This window comes from Onychostoma macrolepis, chromosome 05 (assembly GCF_012432095.1).
Source record: "Onychostoma macrolepis isolate SWU-2019 chromosome 05, ASM1243209v1, whole genome shotgun sequence".
NCBI lineage: Eukaryota > Metazoa > Chordata > Actinopteri > Cypriniformes > Cyprinidae > Onychostoma > Onychostoma macrolepis.
The window spans coordinates 15,226,008-15,244,757 of NC_081159.1; the positions used below are offsets into that span (position 1 = coordinate 15,226,008).

Consider the following 18,750-nt stretch of genomic DNA (forward strand, 5'->3'; position numbering starts at 1 on the left):
TGTTCTGCTACCCTCTTGTGGCCATAAGTTAAATCAGCCGGTATGTTTAATAAATATATGAGCGCATGAAAAAACAGCCCAGTTACATGACTGAAAATGTAAATTAAAGAGAAAACCTGTTCATAGCTATTTGATTTTTGTATCTGGGCTGGTTTGTGGGAGAAGGGTCTAGACTCTTGACCACTTACACACACACATATACACACACCTACCACTTTGTTTCATCCTCTTCCTGGTGCCTTTAGTTTCTATTAATTAGCAGAGCAGCTCTCTCTGCTGTGAGTAATTGGTTTATTTCCTTTCATGTTGGGAAAAAAAAAACCTTTATGTTATGCTTTTTAAACAGTTTGAAAGAAAAAAGGTTGTAAGGTGGCATCTGAGATACGTAGCTGACAGTGTGGCTTTTTCATGTGGCTCACTTGGTATTGTTTGCACCACTCAAATGAAGGACATTTCACTGTAGTGGTGGCCTGGTTGTGTGTTAGAAGTGCAAAACACACTGCCTTTTAGTTGACTGTAATCTAACCTGTTGTTTCTTTCATATATGAACAAAAGAAAAAAGTCTTGGTGCTTAGTCTCTTGCTTCTTATTTAAGCTTCTTCTTTTTTTTTAAAATGGTGTTAGGCTAGTATAATAGCATGCATGACCGAAGATCTATACAGGGAGGCTTTTGCTGGTTTCGATATTCAGAATATGAGTCTGATTAAAAATATGTATTTAATGATGGAAAAAAAACAGCAAAATTATCCTGTGATGAAGGAGGGTCAGGAGGGCTTTAAATAAACAAGAACAAACAATAAATCAATTTTGTTACATGTATAATGTTCTCAATTTTTGTGTTTCTCATTGAGCTTATTAGACATGCTTTATATGTAGATTGAATATTTTGACATTAATACTGGTTATATACTACAGTTCAAATGTTTGGGGTTGATAAGACATACATTCTTTTTTGCTCACCAAAGTTAGATTTATTTGTTCATAGAGTAAAAACCAATAATATTGTGGAATATTACAATTTATATTTATCTGTCTAAATGGATGATGCCACTGTATATTTTCAAACCTAGTGTTGTATTCAAAAAGAGGTCATGAAAACAGACTTCTCAGATTATTATTATATTATTATTTAATATTTATAATCATCACATATGAGGCTATACAGTATATGTGACCCTGAACCACAAAACCTTAAGTGTCAATTTTTCAAAATTTATATCTGAAAGCTGTATGGTTTGTTAGGATAGGACAATATTTGGCCGAGATACAACTATTTGAATATCTGGAATCTGAAAAAAAAAAAATATATATATATATATATATTGAGAAAATCACCTGTACCATTAGTAACACAGCCATATTGTTTTTCTTTTTTTGTTTGTTTTTTTGCCTTGTCAGTGTTGCACCAAAATCTAGTTTTTATGACCATTTTCACGTTTCTGGCCCTTAGAATTAAATAAGCTGTTTTGCTATTATACCATCTTTCATTAAATGATGTCTGTTATGATGGGCTAACCCAGGGTTTGGCTGGATAGGTTGTTTGACTTAGACTCCACTCTAGAGGTTTCGAGTTATAGTCATGGAACCAAAAGTCTCAGAATCTGAGTACAGTCTATATTTCAATCAGAAGAGCTCAGATGGGGCTGAACTAATGTGAATTATTCCTGTTTATCCTAATATTCTTAACTTGTCAAATAAAACTGAACTGTTTTCTCATTGACTGCGTTTACATGCGCACGAATATTGCGATTATTTCCAATAATCAGAGTAAGGACTTAATCGCATTTTGATGTTTACATGTCAAGAGCAAAGCTCTTACTCCCGTTTACATGCAATTTCCATTATTCTTATTATTCGCTAAGAATTGTGGTTAATTTTTTCACTGCCATTATTCACATACCCCACTGGACAGCACAAATGATGGACTCAGAAAGAGCAGTGTTACTGGTCGCTGTTTTAATCTATTTACGTCTAATGCATAATGATTTTGTATCGCTGTATTCCACGCTTTTTCGGCGCCATGATAGAAATATGATGGAATTTGTTTGCCTATACGCTGCCGTCGCGTTCTGTTCGTCCTTTCTGGATGAGGGTAAGGAACAGAGCAACCTGATCTCACAGAATTCCGTGTAATGTTCACGGACTTAATTAACCGAATCTGTGGAGGCATCACGGAATCGCCGAAAATTCCGTGATGGGCTCACAGAAGGCATCAGCCGTGGTCCATGCACGGATTCACTGGTTTCCGTGTGTGGAGCACGGCTGATGCCTGTCACTGACTTACATTGGTATCATTCTGTGAGTCCATCACGGAATTTTTTCTGTGAGTCCATCACGGAATTTTTTCTGTGAGTCCAGCACGGAATTTTCGGCGATTCCGTGATGCCACCACAGATTCGGGGTTAATTAAGTCCGTGAACATTACACGGAATTCTGTGAGATCATGTTGCACAGAGACTGCTGGCAGCTTGTTGTGTTTTCCTCAGAATGCGATGCTTTGTTCCCCTCCATCGTTTCTAATCTCCGTATTATTACAGGTGCGTGTCACGTTATTCATATATGTCACAAGCGCATGCGCACTTTGGTCAGAGCGGCAATACTGCGATTAAGGTGTTTGCCTGTATATTCCGATTAAAATCGGCGTACGCCACCTATGTTAATACGATTATGCTTGCTGCGATTATAAGCTTAATCGTATTATTTAGATCGAAGTATTGCGTTTACATGAGGTAAAGCATAATCGCAATATCGCCAAAATCTCGTTATAATCGCATTAAGAGGGTCCATGTAAACGCACTCATTGAAATGACTGGAATTTTTAAATACCTTATTTAAACTGCAATGTAGAGATACAAAAACGCCTGCATTCATTTGACAAAATTTTATTTTCTATGAAAAACAAATCAAGAGCATTAAGGCCTGTGTGCAAACAGGTGGTGAAGTCATTGGCGGTTGTCACAGGACATGTGCAGGTTCTTTAGTTACAGTAGTTCTGCAGTTCAAAGATACTACAGGGTTTGTGGCAACACTGCTCCACAATGCCTCTCTTCCTTATCAGCTCGGCATGATCTTTAAATGCAAAGTCGGCCACCTCAGTTTCCTGGGCAGATTTTGGAGGAAGGAAACCTGGAAAAATACAACAATAGGGAAAGTCCTCACATTAGTCTAGTTTTATATAAAGGGTCAAACTGAACTTTTGCTCTTCTTTGAAGTACCCCGTTCAGTTGGATAAAAAAAAATTAAGACAATCAGATCAGACCCTCATTCTTTGCCACAGAGGTTAAAACTTTTTGACTTCTCCCCAAAATGTCATGTCTAACCATGACGATATACTGCAAATGTACTTTTTAAGTTGTTTTACACATTATATATATTTTATACATATACACTACCATTCATCTTTTTTTATTATTCATCAAAAGTGACAGTAAATGCATTTCTGTTTCAAATAAAATGCTCTAAATGTTTTTTAACTTCCCACTCATTAAAGAATCCTGACAAATGTATTACAGTTACAAATTCAGCTTTGCCATCACAGGAATAAATCACATTATAAAAATATTTAAAAATAGAAAACTGTTGCTTAACCATTATCATTATTCTAGCCATATTTTAGCCAATATTATTATGTCAGTATTATCTTCTTCATGCAATGTATTTACATTTAAAAGGCACACAAAACGTACTATGAACACTACACAATATTAAATACATTACAGGATAGGTGGAATGTCTTTGCAGTATCCAGAGTATTATTCGTTTCCATGCGTCTCTTCCCATATTTCCATACTTTTCAAAGATTCTCTACTAGAAACATAGTCTTCCTTACCCAGAAGTGGGTCAACATCTCTTTTGGGGTTGTAGAAGAAGCCTGTTGGACCACAGACCAGGTAGAGGGCATCGACCAGATGAGAGCCACACAGGTGCTGCGGGGCCCCTGCATTAGCGTTCACACTGGAGACGGCCAACAGGAACAACAGAGCACCAGCCTGGAGCCACACTGCCATAGTCACGCTGACAGAAAGACAGACATCTGCTTTTACCGATAAAACACATATATATCTACATGCAGCACCAGTTACAATAGCACTGTAGCATCTGTTGATTTAGCATCCTGCTGGTCACATACCTGTTCTTGAAGCAGAGGATAAGGAATGGCAGAGATGGTAGATGAGGAAAGGTTTGGGATGAACAGCGTGTGCTCCTCACTTTTATACATGTGTTTAGGCAGGTTCTGCAGTCTTTGCCTGAATCAGCGGAAAACGAATCTTGTGCGCAAACACACTTTAACACTTTTAAGTGACTGTCCGATTACACATGCCACATTAGCTGTGTTTGCCCAACTAATTCACATCAACTCCTGAGTGCTACTACGCTCACGAAAGACAAACACATTCTGGTGCTCACGCAGGTCTAGTAGCCTGTACTGACAATCTCAAGTGTGTTTTGGTTAATTGTTAATCATTGTTGAGAGTGGAAGTTTACACAGAATGACCTGATCATGGATCTGCTAGAAGGTGACAGCTGGTGGCTTTTCTTTGTAAAGATTGTGAGTGAAACAGAATGTCTCTGGATATCTCATTTTCGGGAAAATGTCTCATTAGACAGTAGTAATGTTTGTGACATCCTCTATGTGACGTTTTTGAGCAATGACAACTACACTCTATTCTAAAGTTTAAAAAAAAACTTTAATGGTTCTTTACAAATAGCAACAGTTCTATTTAGAAACATATCAGCCTGAAGAACCCTTTCTGCTTAAATGATTCTTTGTTTATGGATCTTTATTCCCACTTCTTTGTTTTTCAAGTCTGTAACTGTCAAAGCCACCTCATTATTGATTTTCAGGAGCTTAGCCATAAAACAATATTTGATATTTAGCAGTAAATGAAAATGTGAAGCTGGTTTACTGAAATATAGCCCAACATTAGTGCTGAACTTCATGACTTTCAGCTATTTTTAGCTTTATGTACGTACTGAATGTGCCAAAGGTATATAAATCCATGATAACAGAGAAAAATACAGATGTATGGGGGAAATGGAGTGCTTTTTATTACATTACAAGCCTGTATTCTACATCCCTGAATGAAGTCTATTAAAAGTCACTTTTTAGGGTTACAGGCACCATTTTTGAAGAGCTCGCATTTGAAGACATGCAATTTAACATCTCTGAAGGATTTAAGGTAAGAAGACATATAACAAAAAGATACAATTTAAACACATCTCTGACATAAGTCTGCATCAAATAAATACAAAACTATAAAATATTCAACTTAAAAACAGTATTATACATATACATAGTATTATACATATCATACATTATATTTTGTATATTTGATTATTGCTTTTTGCATAGGCAGTGCATTATTACCTCTAGAAATGGGGCCTAATTAAAGTTAAGTCTTACCCAGCGAAGACTTTGATGATTTTTGGGTCACATTATACTCTTGCAGCCATTATTTGTATGTTAAAAGGAATTATTTAAATGGTTTGTTACCAAGAAGCAACATTGGCAGAAGTTAGTTGTTAGTATTCTAACATTAGCATCTTAATTATTTAGTTTCTTTTTCTCTCATTGTTGCAACAATACTGTACCTACAAAGGGCAGCCCAGTATATATGTTGTAACATTGTTTTCATAATGCATACAATAGGGTCTTAACATTCATCAACCTCGCAAATAATAACTTCAAGTTATAAAAACATTCATCCCATTTCTATTAATATAAGGCATAAAAAGCTCATGTAGCTCAGTTCCGCAGTTAGTAAATTAGTAAATAACCAGTGTTATAGTCGAGCATTATATAATCTTACATTTCCTTCATATTGAAAATACATGTAAACTCATCGTTTGTCATTTGATTTGACTTTGTTTTATGTTAGACCACCCTGTGTCTTACATCTTTCACACAGCTGCAGCTTTTTTCTGTCTGTCCTCCATCATCCAGCAGAACAGAAGAGGCATCTAGAGAAAAGCACATTCATATTGATATAGCAACAAGAATTCTTTACCTGTGCACTTTGCTTTTTTCTAACTCCCGACAAAAAGAACGTGGATTTAGTGTTCGTTCTCTTCACATAAAAAAGATGAAAGATTCATCTGATTTGAATTTAATTTTTCAAAGCTATATTTCATTGGCTTACAGATTTATTTTTTAATAAGCCAACATAATATCAGCAGTAAATTATACAAAAAAAAAATTATACAAATTAATTGTGAAGGAAAGACAAGTAATTATTTTGTCTTATTTTCACTTTACTGATGTTATACTTACCCTTCACTTCAGAGATTTCTTTCTCTGCATTTCCATTTACAGTTTGGGCTTGTTTTCTGTCCACCATGTCAGTCCTCACTTGTCCTAGAGTCCTGAGGAGACACATGGTGTCAAATGCTGCTTCCCCTCCCTCTGACAGCAGCTCCAACACCTGTGTACACACATCACAAACAAATGGATTAGTCTTCACTCACTGACACCAGCATTCAGATCAGGGTAAAATGCACTAATATCTCATTCCCAGACAAAAATATAAATCAGATGCATAAAACTAAAACACTCTGATGCACATATTTACAAACCTGCAAACATTTGTAGCTCTTAAGCTCACTCAAGTTTTCCTCCAAGAACAGCAGGTAGATGCTGAGGTCATCATACCGGCGAGTGGTAGGCTGCAAATCCAGCACGTGACCGAAAGCAGGCAGCAGGTGGTATGGACGGAGGAACTGAGCGCGCTGGTGCTGACGAGCAGGCTGGAAGGCAGCGTAAACCACAGCCGGTACTAACAGTAAATACACCACCAGATTCATGCAACTTAGCAGGCGGAAAACTCCCACCGCCACCAGCTTACACTGAACTGCATCTGGCACCACACTCTCATTTACTAACATACCTGGAGACAAACACAAACACATTCATCAGAAAATGATTAGATACTCTCTCACATGTTAATATACATTTCTGAAGTGTACCACACAGAAACACATTATCTAGCACACACCTCTGCGCAGGTTACAGGAGAACTGATCGCTGGGTGACACCCAAAAGATGTAGTAGGTCAGATAAAAGCAGGCCAGCAGTAAAGTGAGGAATGTTAAAACCCGACAAAGCAGATATTTTGCAGCCAAAGCCCAAGATGAACGCTTTGTCTTTAAGTACTGCTCTACAAGAGGGTACTTAAAACAAGCTTCAGTCATTTCAAGACCACTGAGAGAGAGAGAGAGAGAATAGAGGGGTTTAAGATTAAGGTTAAGAGCAGCAGAATCAGAATATTAAGGATATTGAAATATTTGGGTTAAAAGTGAGGAAGGAAATGAAATAGAAAGGAAGCTTAAATAGCAAAGAAGTCCATTGTTCACAAGCATTCATTCAGGAAAGTGATTTGAATATTTCTTTTGATTTGAAAATTAATACTTTTATTCAGCATAATGCATTAAATTGATTAAAAGTGATAGTATAGACATTTATAATGTTTCAAAAGATTTGTATTTCAAATGAATAAATAAATGCTGTTCTTTTGAACTTTCCACACATAAAAGATTCCTGAAAAAATCCAAAAAAGTTGTCCACTGTTGATGATAATAAGAAATGTTTCTTGAGTACCAAATCAGCAGAGATTTCTGAAGGATCATGTGACACTGAGGAAAATTCAGCTGTGCCATTACAGGAATAAATTACATAAAAAAAAATACAGTAAAATAGAAAAACATTATTTCCATTACATTTGTAATGTTTAATATTACTGTTTTTACTTGATCAAAATATCAAATAAATGCAGCCTCAGTGAACATAAGAGACTTATTTTTAAAACTCACCTTTTTATTTTATTTTATTTTTTTTTACTGATACAGATTTACAGAGTCTCAGTCTGGACATGAGTTGATCTTGAAGCAAACCAACTTTTTGGAGTGTTTAAATATTCTGAATGAATTCAAGCCTTTGTTTTTTTTGTTTTTTTGTACAGTGTCGCTAATGGCTTTTAAAAGCAGTTTTAGAAGCACTCTGTGAGAATCAAACATTGTATTTCTCAGAATTCAAAACTTCAAGTTGCCATCACAGCTAGATTTTTGAAAATGTTCAGTTCACTACACCTGTGTGGGTCTTCTGCAATGTCTTTGTCTTGTTTGGTAGTGAGGCTCTTGGCGAGGCGGATGGCACGGTTGTAGCAACGGTCAAGTTCCTCCATGATAAAACTGAGGTCAGAGGATAGGGAAGGGGCAGCCGCAAAGCGCCAGAAGAGAGCAGGAATATACATGAGGGTGGCAACCAGCAGAAGGATATAAGGAAAGAACTGCAGGTAGAGACAGAGAATAAGACAAAAACAAAGCAACAAAGAACCTCTTTGGATAATGTCATTGTTGTTCATCATTACCTTGTGTAGATGAAGGGGGGCGCTATCAGCCCCATTTTCTGTAGGGTGATGCTCTACTGCAGCCCAGCAGAAGGAGTCCACATATGCAGCCTGTCTCAATGTGAAGTTAGTGGGTGGAAAACATGTGATCTGAGTACCTAAGAGAGAGGAAATTACACAAGAACTTGTCATTTTCTTAGCTTAAGTCATAATAAGAGCTATGTTACGGAAAAGAGATTCATCTCATCCCAAAAATGCTCAAATATGCTACTTATCACAGAAATACAAAGTGCTTTTTGCATGTTTTTTATGAGCAAAAGATATTCCTGTGTATTATGTTGGTGTGCTTTGTGATAACTATGTCTATTTATAAATGTCTTTCAAACACTCATCTTAAATTCGTCATCATACAACTAGAGGAACAAGTGGAAAGACCACAATAGCTTCCTTCATAATTGACAGACTACTAATGTACCTAAAAGTCTGTGGTGAAGTATTGCCAAAAGTAGCACAAAGGAAGATATATTGTAGAATATCGGTAACCAAACAATATTGGAGCCCACTGAGTTCCACTGTATGGAGGGGAAAAAACACTGAGACGTTTCTCAATATATATTCTTTTGCATTCTGCAGATAAATTAAAGTCAGTTTAGGAATGACACTACTAGTAAATGAGAGAATATATATTTTTGAGTGAACTTTAACAACTCAGAGTGTTACCGATTTTAATATTATAATAGAATTAATAATATTAATATAAATTCATACAGTCAGTATTTATTGCATTTTAAAAAATTTTTTATTATTATTAAAAACTAGTATAACAATAGAGCCCATAACCATGATGACAACCATCCTGTATGGATAATGTTGCAACATTTAACCAACAACCTACAGGAAAAGAAAAAAAAAAAAAAAAGATATTCTGAATTCAACAGCATCAAAGATAGCAGATTCGAACATCCCAGCTAACAATTTTTGGTTCCCAGAACGTTGTTATTTGGTTCCCAAAAAATATCCAAATGGGAACGTTAGGGGAACGTTCTGTGTTTGTTGGGATTATGCTCTTTTTCGGTTTTAAATTTTGTGAAACAACACTTTTGTCTTAGGAAGACAGATATTTGCTAAGCATAACACTCTGGTTTAGTTGTGATTGAAGAAGTGTATTTTTTTTTGCCTCCGACTCCTTATACAGAAACAGACAGCGCCCTCAACTACACTGGCTGAAATAAAAATAAATCAAAGATATAATGTCACAATGCGCGTGGCAAAAGACTGGCCGCAATAATTATTTAAAACTTAAAAAAAAAAAATTATATATATATATATATATATATATATATATATATATATATAAAGGGCATTAATCCTGCAAAATATGATGTTAACAGTTCGCATGCTTTTACATTGCTGCATGCGTGTTATTATGTTTTGTTTTGTGAACGCGCGCATCGCTCCTGACACATCTTCAGCAGTGACGCGCCCATTCTGGATTTACACACAAAACCGATTAGCGATTGGCGTTGGTCTTTGTTTAAAAAAAAAATCGACAGAAAGTTGTGTAAAAACACGCCCTGTAACGAAATATTACAAAACATTCTACAAGAACAAAGTAGTAAACGTCGATTTAGCGAGTGTCTTTCAACAATTGGCAGCCTTTTCTGTTCAAATCAGCAAGACAACCGAGATGCGCTTCATGTTTATCAGTTTGAATCAGTTATCCCCACAGGTTACGCCTCTTCGTTTCCATCAGTTGTTTCAAATTAAACACTACTGTTGACTGTTTTTTTTTTTTTTTGTCTTCTTCTTTCGCAAATTTCGGAAGAGGTGATAAAATATTTTTACTGACCCACAGAGACTTCTTGTGCAAAGGCGAGTGAGATGAGTAACAAAGGAAGCCCGACCGCGATAAAAGTGGCCAGTTTGTCTGTTGCCAGTTCCAGGCGCACGCCTTTATACTTAGAGTCACTCTGCTCTTTCAATAAAAAATCTGAAAATACATATTCGGTAGCAACGCGTGCTATTGCCATTGTTGAGATGAAATGTACAGCATGCGTCAAGTCAAGTGCACCACTAGTTCCGGTGGGCAGGGTTTCGTGCTCGATTCACCAGCCAGTAACAACAACACCAGAGGGAATTGACGAAACCTTATTCTGATTGCTTCAGTCGTCCAAATAAAAGTATTAAATCTTCTGTACGTTTTAAAAAAGCTCGTTACACACACACACGCACATAGCCTCCTTTACGCTTACTGATGTGTGTTTTAATGAGACATAAAATCAAGAGTGAAGTGTGATACAAGTGTGATTTTATAAGACAAAGAAAACAGACCTGTGACAAACAAATCTGTTATTAATAAAGATAGCAATAAAGTAAGAGGGATAACTTCTAGGCTAGTAGTAAACTATAATAATAATAATAATAATAATAATAATGTAATTATATAATATTACAATGGCGGGGGTGAGATGAGATACCTCATTGGTTTTATTATTTGAATAAAAAACTGCATGTAAAAAGTCTATTTGATTATGCATTTATTTAAAACAAAATGTTTAAAATTAAGAAAGAAAGAAATATTCATGTCATTATACAAGAATTATCTGTATCTCTAAGCAGTGAAATTGGGAAATTTCCCTGACTTTGCTGAGAGACAGAGGTGCTGGTTAGGTAAATCTCAGACAGTGAAGATACACGTCAGAGGCTCCATGCAGCTTTCACAAGACTGTGGTGTGGCTTCCCACAAATCTCTTTCTGTCTGTGACATTGACCCTGCCATCCAATGAACACTACTTGTGCATAACTGAATACAGGCAAACAGAAGATTTTTGGGATCATCACTATTTCTCATTGAAATAAACATGTAAATAAAAGCTATTGTAGCACTAAACAGTAAGTAAAGAAATGCAGTTCATATACATCGCATTTACTCAGTGATCCTGTGTTTATAATTTCAGTAGCACAAACTAACTGTTCAATAACATGCTTAAGGGTGTATGATATGGATATATGAAAGTTTTGTCACTGCATTGCACATAAAACTCTTTTTGATGGATTCATTTAGTTAATTTTTCTTGGAAATAAGAACTTTGAGTTACTTTTTCCATTCTTTCCGTTCAATGATCTTTAAGTCATACTGTTGAATTGCTGATTTTTAACACCTCTGTGATTATTTTGTTTTTCAAACAGACATCAAAAATGGATTTCAGTGAAAGCTCAGCTTTATTGACTTCAGTGAAGAAAAGTTGCAAAAGACAAAAAAAAGATAGCGAGAAAGAAACTGCAAACATTTTCTGAAGAAAGAAAGATGGATACAGGAAATATTTTTCATTTAAATGCTCTTTTTATTATTGTGTGTAGCCATCTTTGGGCGTTTGTATATCATATGCTTTTTTCAGTCGTGGAACAGGTCGAAGAGGCTGTGGTCGTCTGGTGCCTCCTCAAATGCCACCCCCTCACAATAGGCCGGGGGAACAAAGACTTGCTGGTCATCAACTTCTGTTTCAACACCGAAGAAACTGAAGGAGAAAATAGCACAGTTTAATGAGTGATATGTAAAACTGCAGGATACAATAACATGTAGACATCTTCAAAAACATTTTCAGAGAAACGTGAATTTAATCTATGCTGTACCTGAAGAGAAGATCCTTCTTCTCACCATAGTAGGAGCCAGAGACCGGCAAACAGCCACAGGAAGTGGTTGACATAGAGTAGTGCGCTGAAAAGGAAATTGGAACCCACCAAAAAATAAACATGATACTTTGAAACAGTAAAATATTAAAAAGCATGATTCTGATAAACAATAAAATAACCAAAAGGTATTGACCATGAAGTTCAGGCAACTTTCCATTCCACACGAACTCTGAGTCCCTGCTCTGTGATGGAGGGGCTGCCCATGTAAATCTCAGACTCGTGAGTGGCATCGGGGGGAATCTCCATCAGGTGCTTACGGAACTGCAGAGTCTCCTTCTTGCAACTCTCGTTTTTACTGTCTATCTCATAAAGTATACCCTGTGTGGAAATAAAGTGCTTGAAAATATATTGCTGAAAAAAGAATCACAAGCTGAAAGAGGAAGAGGAATAGAGAAAGTCAGAATTGCTGATATGATTAGGCCTACCTCTTCAAAATGTATGAGCACATCCATATAAGCAGTTTTGTTCGCGTGAGCAGTGTCCTCCACAAAACGAAATTTATTCGCTTTGGAGTCATAACTGAACTCTCCAGATGCAAGGTCATGACCCCCTGTTGAAACCTGAATGTGCATTTCGCATGTGAAACAAAAGAGAACAGTATAAATGTTCAATAAAAATACTATTTATTTAGCTTTTAATAGTTCTCAACTTTACAATCGGTTTTTGGTAATGAAACCATGCCAAATGCAAATACAATTTCAAGTCTTTTTTTCTACACTGCCTTATGTTAAGCAAATATTTTATCACACAGGCATTTGAAAGGGAATATTATCACTGTAGATGCCTTAAAATTAGTGTTTGTATTACTTAAAAAGACTTGTACAATCACTGCATAATGTTGTTTCATAAATGGTGAGGGCTTATGCATGTATTTGTAAAAGACAGCATTTTTAAAGGCTCTATTTTTAAAGGTTCTCTCATTACAGAGGCAAATTGTACACTAACTGCGTAATATTAAACATCTGTTTGAAATTTTATACACTCACCACTTTCATTGTTCCACTGGTCAGTGGTGGTGAATCTGTAAAAGAAACATTAAAAGTAAAATGTCTTCACATCAACTTACAGCTTCAGAGAATGTTCAGATTTAAAAAAAAACAGTAATATTACAGAAACTGATTCTTCTTTAACTGCAAAGACAAAAAAAAAGCTCTTACGGCATGGCTGGCGATGAGACGAAGCCCAGGCAACAGCACAGAGGCACGAGAAAACCACACAGAGCAGCTTGACTGTATGCATCATTGCTCTCCAACTTTCTTCAGGTCCAGACACATCCACAATCATTCAGAGAGTGCACTTTTTATATATAACCCCTGCACCCCATATAAATGCCCCCTCCCTTCCATCTCCTGGACATCCAGTGATGGAATAAACAAAAGATGTTTCGAAATCACCTTCTGTTGTAAGTGCAAATGACAAAGCAGGAAAGAATTGGCACAAATGGCCATTCATAAGATAAACAAGGTCAAAAAAACTGAAATTATACAAACAATCCCCCCCGTCCGGCCTCTGATCGGCACTCAGCGGTGCTGGCTCCATACTGGTGGACCATAAGTCCAGAGACAGTTGGTGTCGCATCACATGATTTTGGTTCATGTAAGGTGAAGAATACACTGAGGATGCCCTGACTGAACTTCTCAATCAAGGAAAAAAGAAAAGAAAAGAAAAACAAAAGTCAGCTATACAGGTGTGAAAACAAAAGCCCATCTGGTACTTTCTGTGTTTCAACACACTTGCTAGTCTACACGTGTGGTACGTCGAAGCATTTTCATCTGATTTTTACATTTTAAGAATCGCAATCATCTTTCAAACCTCATATACATCACACAAGTTAATATGCAAGTATGTAAAAGAAACAACGCCAGAAGTAAAGAAATGAATTTCTTCATCATTTAAATTATAATATTTCTTGTCTAGTTCTAGTTGTAAATTCTCAATAAATGTGAAGAAAACATTCTGGTCAGTTGTTTTGCCACCCATGTGATTTGACTTCATTTTGTACCACTGGTAGTCAAACAAGATAAAGGCCAACTTCAAATTTAAATGTAGCTATTGTCAATTCTTTACACCTGAGACATGCACAAACTCAACTGCATATCTAGCAACTTATAAGAATTTTGACTATAATTCATTGATTCTGTTTTCTTGGAAAGAGGACACAAGAAATCCCCCTAAACATTTGTAGGCCACTTTCACTATTGCTGTTTTATGCCAGGGATTGTCAGGAATTGATTCTGACTTTTGCGTTTAGATGGTAAAGATCCGGGTGTGGAAAATTAGATCAGTTTTAAAGAAAAGCTTTGTGTATTTAGCTGATGCATGTTGCGAAATCTGGATCTTTCAATTTCCAATCATTCTTTTCCAATAACTGTGCAGGTGTCTGGTATTCAAACACTGTAAATTTTGTACAGCAGACGTGTTTCTTAAACTGGCTTTCTTAAAAAATAAAGCCTTGGCAAAATAATCTTTTCATTATAAATTTAAGATGAATAAATAATATGTATAATGAATACCAAAAGAGGAGGTGTGTGGCTGTTGCGTGTAGAGACTATCAGGGCCCAGATGTTGAACTGCAGTCACCTTCGTGGGCTCTGTTCTGCTGGAGTCAATGCGGGATGCTCGTGAATGGTGAAACTTAGTTTATTTGCTTTCCCTGCTTGATGTCAGTCTTGTTTTCTAAGTTAAAGGGAACAATAAACCAGAAGGAAAACATGAAACATGTACGAATTTTGAATGCAAATCTAAATGACAGATTTACTATTTTCCATATATCAGTATTTTATTATATTATATACTATATTTTATTTTATTTTATTCTATTCTATTTTATTCTATTTTATACTCAGCCTGACTATTGGATTGGAAGTATGCCTCTGTTTTATTTTATTTTTATGTAAACTGAATTCATATAAAAGGTCTAGCAAGAGGTCTGCTGGCCCATGAATAACCATCCCAAAAGAATTCACAAAATTAAAGGCCTTCTTACATTCTAGAATCAGCGATAGCTTTTGGTTATCATTGCCATCTTGTGGATCATTTGAAAGCAACAGCCCCTTTTTCCCCCCTGTTCTAAATGTGTGCAAACCGGAAGCTACAGCCTCATCGGGCTATTGTGCAACTTCTCATAGTTCAGAAGTTTGAACTGTTCTAAGCTGCGTTCAATTTGTGGTGTATAGGCTCACCTTTAGGATTCCAGCATTGGACCAAGAATGCAGGATCAAGTATTGTTATTTGCTCTCTCTCTAGTTGTCGAGATATGTACATTTTTCTTAACAACATTGTCATGCAATCAACTAAATGTTTACTGTTATTATTCATATTTTATTAGTAGTAATATTTATCATAATTTATCTTAATAGCTTTCACTGATTGATAACAGAGTTTGTCTGACTCTCTTATCCCTGTGCCTTTTTAGTTCATGTTCAGATAAGGAGAACTTGTGTTACCAGATATAAGACCAGACATAATACCAAGTAAAAAAGATTCCATAGGAATCATAATATAGACCTACTGGCTGTAGAGTGTACAAGTCTGATCTCATTTGATAGCCAATAAACTGTATTTAGTCCATTTGAAAATAAAACCTAATGGCATATGGTAATTTGGTTAAGGATCTGCGTTGTCTTGTAAATATTGCACCACTTTAGGCCACTTTGTCAGGTACACCTGTTCAACTGCTTGTTAATGCAAATATCTAATCAGACAATGACATGGCAGCAACCCCATGCATTTAGGCGTGTAGACAATTCAAACGGAACATCAGACTGAGGAAGAAAGGTGATTTAAGTGACATTGAACTTGGCATGGTTGTTGGCGCCAGACAGTTCACAAACTGCTGATCTACTGGGATTTATATGCACAACCATCTCTACGCTTTACAGAAAATGGTCCAAAACAGAGAAAATATCCAGTGAGCGGCAGTTCAGTGGATGAAAATGCCTTGTTGATGCCAGAGGTCAATGGAGAATGACCAGACGTTGAGCTGATGGCAGGGCAACAGTAAATCATTATAACCGAAGTATGCAGGAAAGCATCTCTGAACACACATCTGATGAACACATCGTTATATGATGGCTACTTTCCGCAGAATAATGCACCATGTCACAAAGCTCAGACTGGTTGTTGCCAGATTGGGCGGTTTTGAATTTAATTGTGCTGGTAAATATTGGCTTGGGCGGGTGGACAAAATTTGGGCTGGTTTGGGGTCAGTTTGGTGGTTTTCAAACATATAAATTGTATAGGCTAATTGGTTAACATTCAAGCACAAGAGTGCACATACTGCATCCAATCAGTCATCACGACGTTACTAAACACACGTGCACACACTGCAAAGACGACTGGTGCTGATGTTGACGTCGAGGCCAATCACTAGGGATCAGCAGACAGACGTGATGATTCATGAGTGACGGGTTTTTAGCGCGATAACGGATCTGATTTTGAATGTATAACTGTATAAGTGATCATAATGCCTAAATATAAGTTACATGGTAAAGAATGGAGAGTGTTTTAACTCACAAATGTGAATTACACATGTTGAGGGAGAGATGACACGAGATCACTGCAACTCCAAAATCAGAGCACAGTTAAATTATTTAATCAAAATCTATTTATATCGATACAATCCTGTTTTTTTTTTTTTCAATCTTTTAAACGGCCCAGATTGCTATATCATTGAAAGCTGCTGGACTTAGTTTTGACTGTGCAAAGTTCTGTATTATATGTTCAATATGAACTTCATGAAAGACTTCCTCTAGTTCTGTGTGAAATTATAGAGCGATACGAAGGTAAGAGCATTATACAGTAGTTGTTGTTAAATTATTATTTTTTTGTCAGATTATCATACAGTATGCATCAATGAATGACACAGTTTTGACTGTCATGGTGTGTGCATGAACGAGTGTGAAACGTTGCTTATTCCGATCACTTATATTGGGCACTTTTTTGCATTTAAATTCTGACTGTTGACATTGAAAATGATGCATGTGTTTTTTCGAGGGTATTGGTTAATTTCTTGATTGTCTGCTAGCTTGCATATTTTAATCATATTTGGTAATTCTCTTTAATGTATTTGCCCTGATTTGATCCATGGGAAATTTATCTAGCATTATATTTATATTATTTTATCGTCATTATTTTGTTTTAAGGAGATAAAAATGGCTCTTATCAACCTTGATTTACATTCTATCACATATTTTTACAGTTAAAATTTTGGGCGGCTTTTGGGCTGGAAATCGTCCATCCTATCTGGCAACACTGCTGGTTTCTTGAATAGGCCTATGACAGAGTTCACTATACTCAATTGCCTCCAAATTCACCAGATCTCGATCCAACGGGAGATTTGCATTATGGATGTGCAGCTGACAAATCTACAGCAACTGCGTGATAATATGTCAACATCAACCAAAATCTCTAAGGAATGTTTCCAGCACCTTGATGAATCTATGCCACGAAGAAGAAAGGCAGTTCTGAAGGCAAAAGGGGGTCTGACTAGGTGTACTTAATAAAGTGAGCAGTGAGTTTATGTCATGATAATAACCCGAGAGAAATAAGGATAAGGGAAAGAGAAGTTGAGTAAGAAAAACAGAAAATCGAGAGAGAGAGAGAGAGAGAGAGAGAGAGAGAGAGAGAGAGAGAGAGAAGTGAGATCATAAGTTTTAGCTGAGAAATGTAACAAACTGGTGTGTCAAAAGGAAAACTAATATACAGTATTGGGTCAGTATTGAGTCAGGACTGAGAATCACAGCAAACGGAAATACAGACATTGCTCGAAAAATAGAAAAGAGGAAGAACTACTGGAACAATATCAGGAGGGAAGTTAATATCAAAAGTGTATTTATGACACATTTTGTTTACATTGTAACATGCTTTCCAAATGCATGGTTTTGCTTGCATTAAATGCACTTGTAATATATTATGTGTAAATATATATGGTATGTGTTACATCTTAATGATGTATTCATGCATACAAAGTAATTTGAGTCATATATAAAGCTCCGTAGACATTGTAACCCCCAGTGAAATCTGTGTGGGTGTCTGTCAGAGAATTACCCCCTCCCACGGGTCACCGCGAAACAACAAGAAATGACAACTTGTACACCACCGCTTTGCTCCGCCTCCACCCATGTGGTTTTCGCCCTACTTCTCTGTTTTTGCCCCCTCCAACTGACACAGAGGATCACTCAAGGGATTACCAGGAAGAGTCATGACGGGGTTTATTTCCTTGATGAACATGAATATGACCAAACTAAGAAAACCACCCACTACTTCTTCTATACATTGGGTTTCAAATGTCTGAAACCATATTTAAAATGTGGAACTCAAAATGTAGCAAATCTGGATTTTTTTTTTCTTTACAACTTTGAAACAAAGACAAAATATGATGTAAAACGAGAAAAAAAAAAATTATTTTTCTGATTCCGCACTATTTCTAATTTGCAACATTGATTTTAACTTTTCAAATAGTCAAAATGCTCTTTGAATCATCTAAAATAATGCCGGATTACATGATAAATTGACAAATAATCATGAGAAATTACATGATTAATGACAAAATTCACAATTGCGTGTGAATTGAATGTCATGATTTCAGACACTTGCATGTTATTTACAATTAAATGAAAATGAATATAGAGAGCAAACTATCAAATGCAGTTAGTTACCTTAAGAGTGCTTTTTTGACATCTTTATATGTAATTTCAGAATTCTGTCTAAATAC

At 36.2% G+C, this 18,750-nt stretch overlaps 3 protein-coding genes across 3 annotated transcripts; all 3 read right to left on the reverse strand.

The window, feature by feature from the left end:
* Positions 1 to 2,923: 2,923 nt before the first annotated feature.
* On the reverse strand, positions 2,924 to 4,437 carry ins (preproinsulin). Its single transcript, XM_058776827.1, has 3 exons — positions 4,130 to 4,437; positions 3,830 to 4,014; positions 2,924 to 3,126 (listed from the first exon to the last, which is right to left on the reverse strand). The coding sequence occupies exons 2-3, from the start codon at positions 4,005 to 4,007 to the stop codon at positions 2,978 to 2,980; spliced, it is 327 nt and encodes a 108-aa protein (XP_058632810.1). The 5' UTR covers positions 4,008 to 4,014; positions 4,130 to 4,437; the 3' UTR covers positions 2,924 to 2,977.
* Positions 4,438 to 4,815: 378 nt separating this feature from the next.
* On the reverse strand, positions 4,816 to 10,446 carry panx1b (pannexin 1b). Its single transcript, XM_058776478.1, has 7 exons — positions 10,192 to 10,446; positions 8,364 to 8,500; positions 8,083 to 8,282; positions 6,993 to 7,198; positions 6,574 to 6,884; positions 6,272 to 6,422; positions 4,816 to 5,961 (listed from the first exon to the last, which is right to left on the reverse strand). Exons 1-7 carry the CDS (start codon positions 10,370 to 10,372, stop codon positions 5,876 to 5,878), a joined length of 1,272 nt encoding a protein of 423 aa, XP_058632461.1. The 5' UTR covers positions 10,373 to 10,446; the 3' UTR covers positions 4,816 to 5,875.
* A 1,217-nt stretch (positions 10,447 to 11,663) lies between these two features.
* epd (ependymin) lies at positions 11,664 to 13,327 on the reverse strand. The gene is given in 7 exon segments (XM_058774595.1): positions 11,664 to 11,860; positions 11,976 to 12,060; positions 12,169 to 12,197; positions 12,199 to 12,353; positions 12,461 to 12,595; positions 13,022 to 13,056; positions 13,193 to 13,327. Coding segments are annotated over 7 exon segments (690 nt in total). The 5' UTR covers positions 13,320 to 13,327; the 3' UTR covers positions 11,664 to 11,736.
* Positions 13,328 to 18,750: the final 5,423 nt, after the last annotated feature.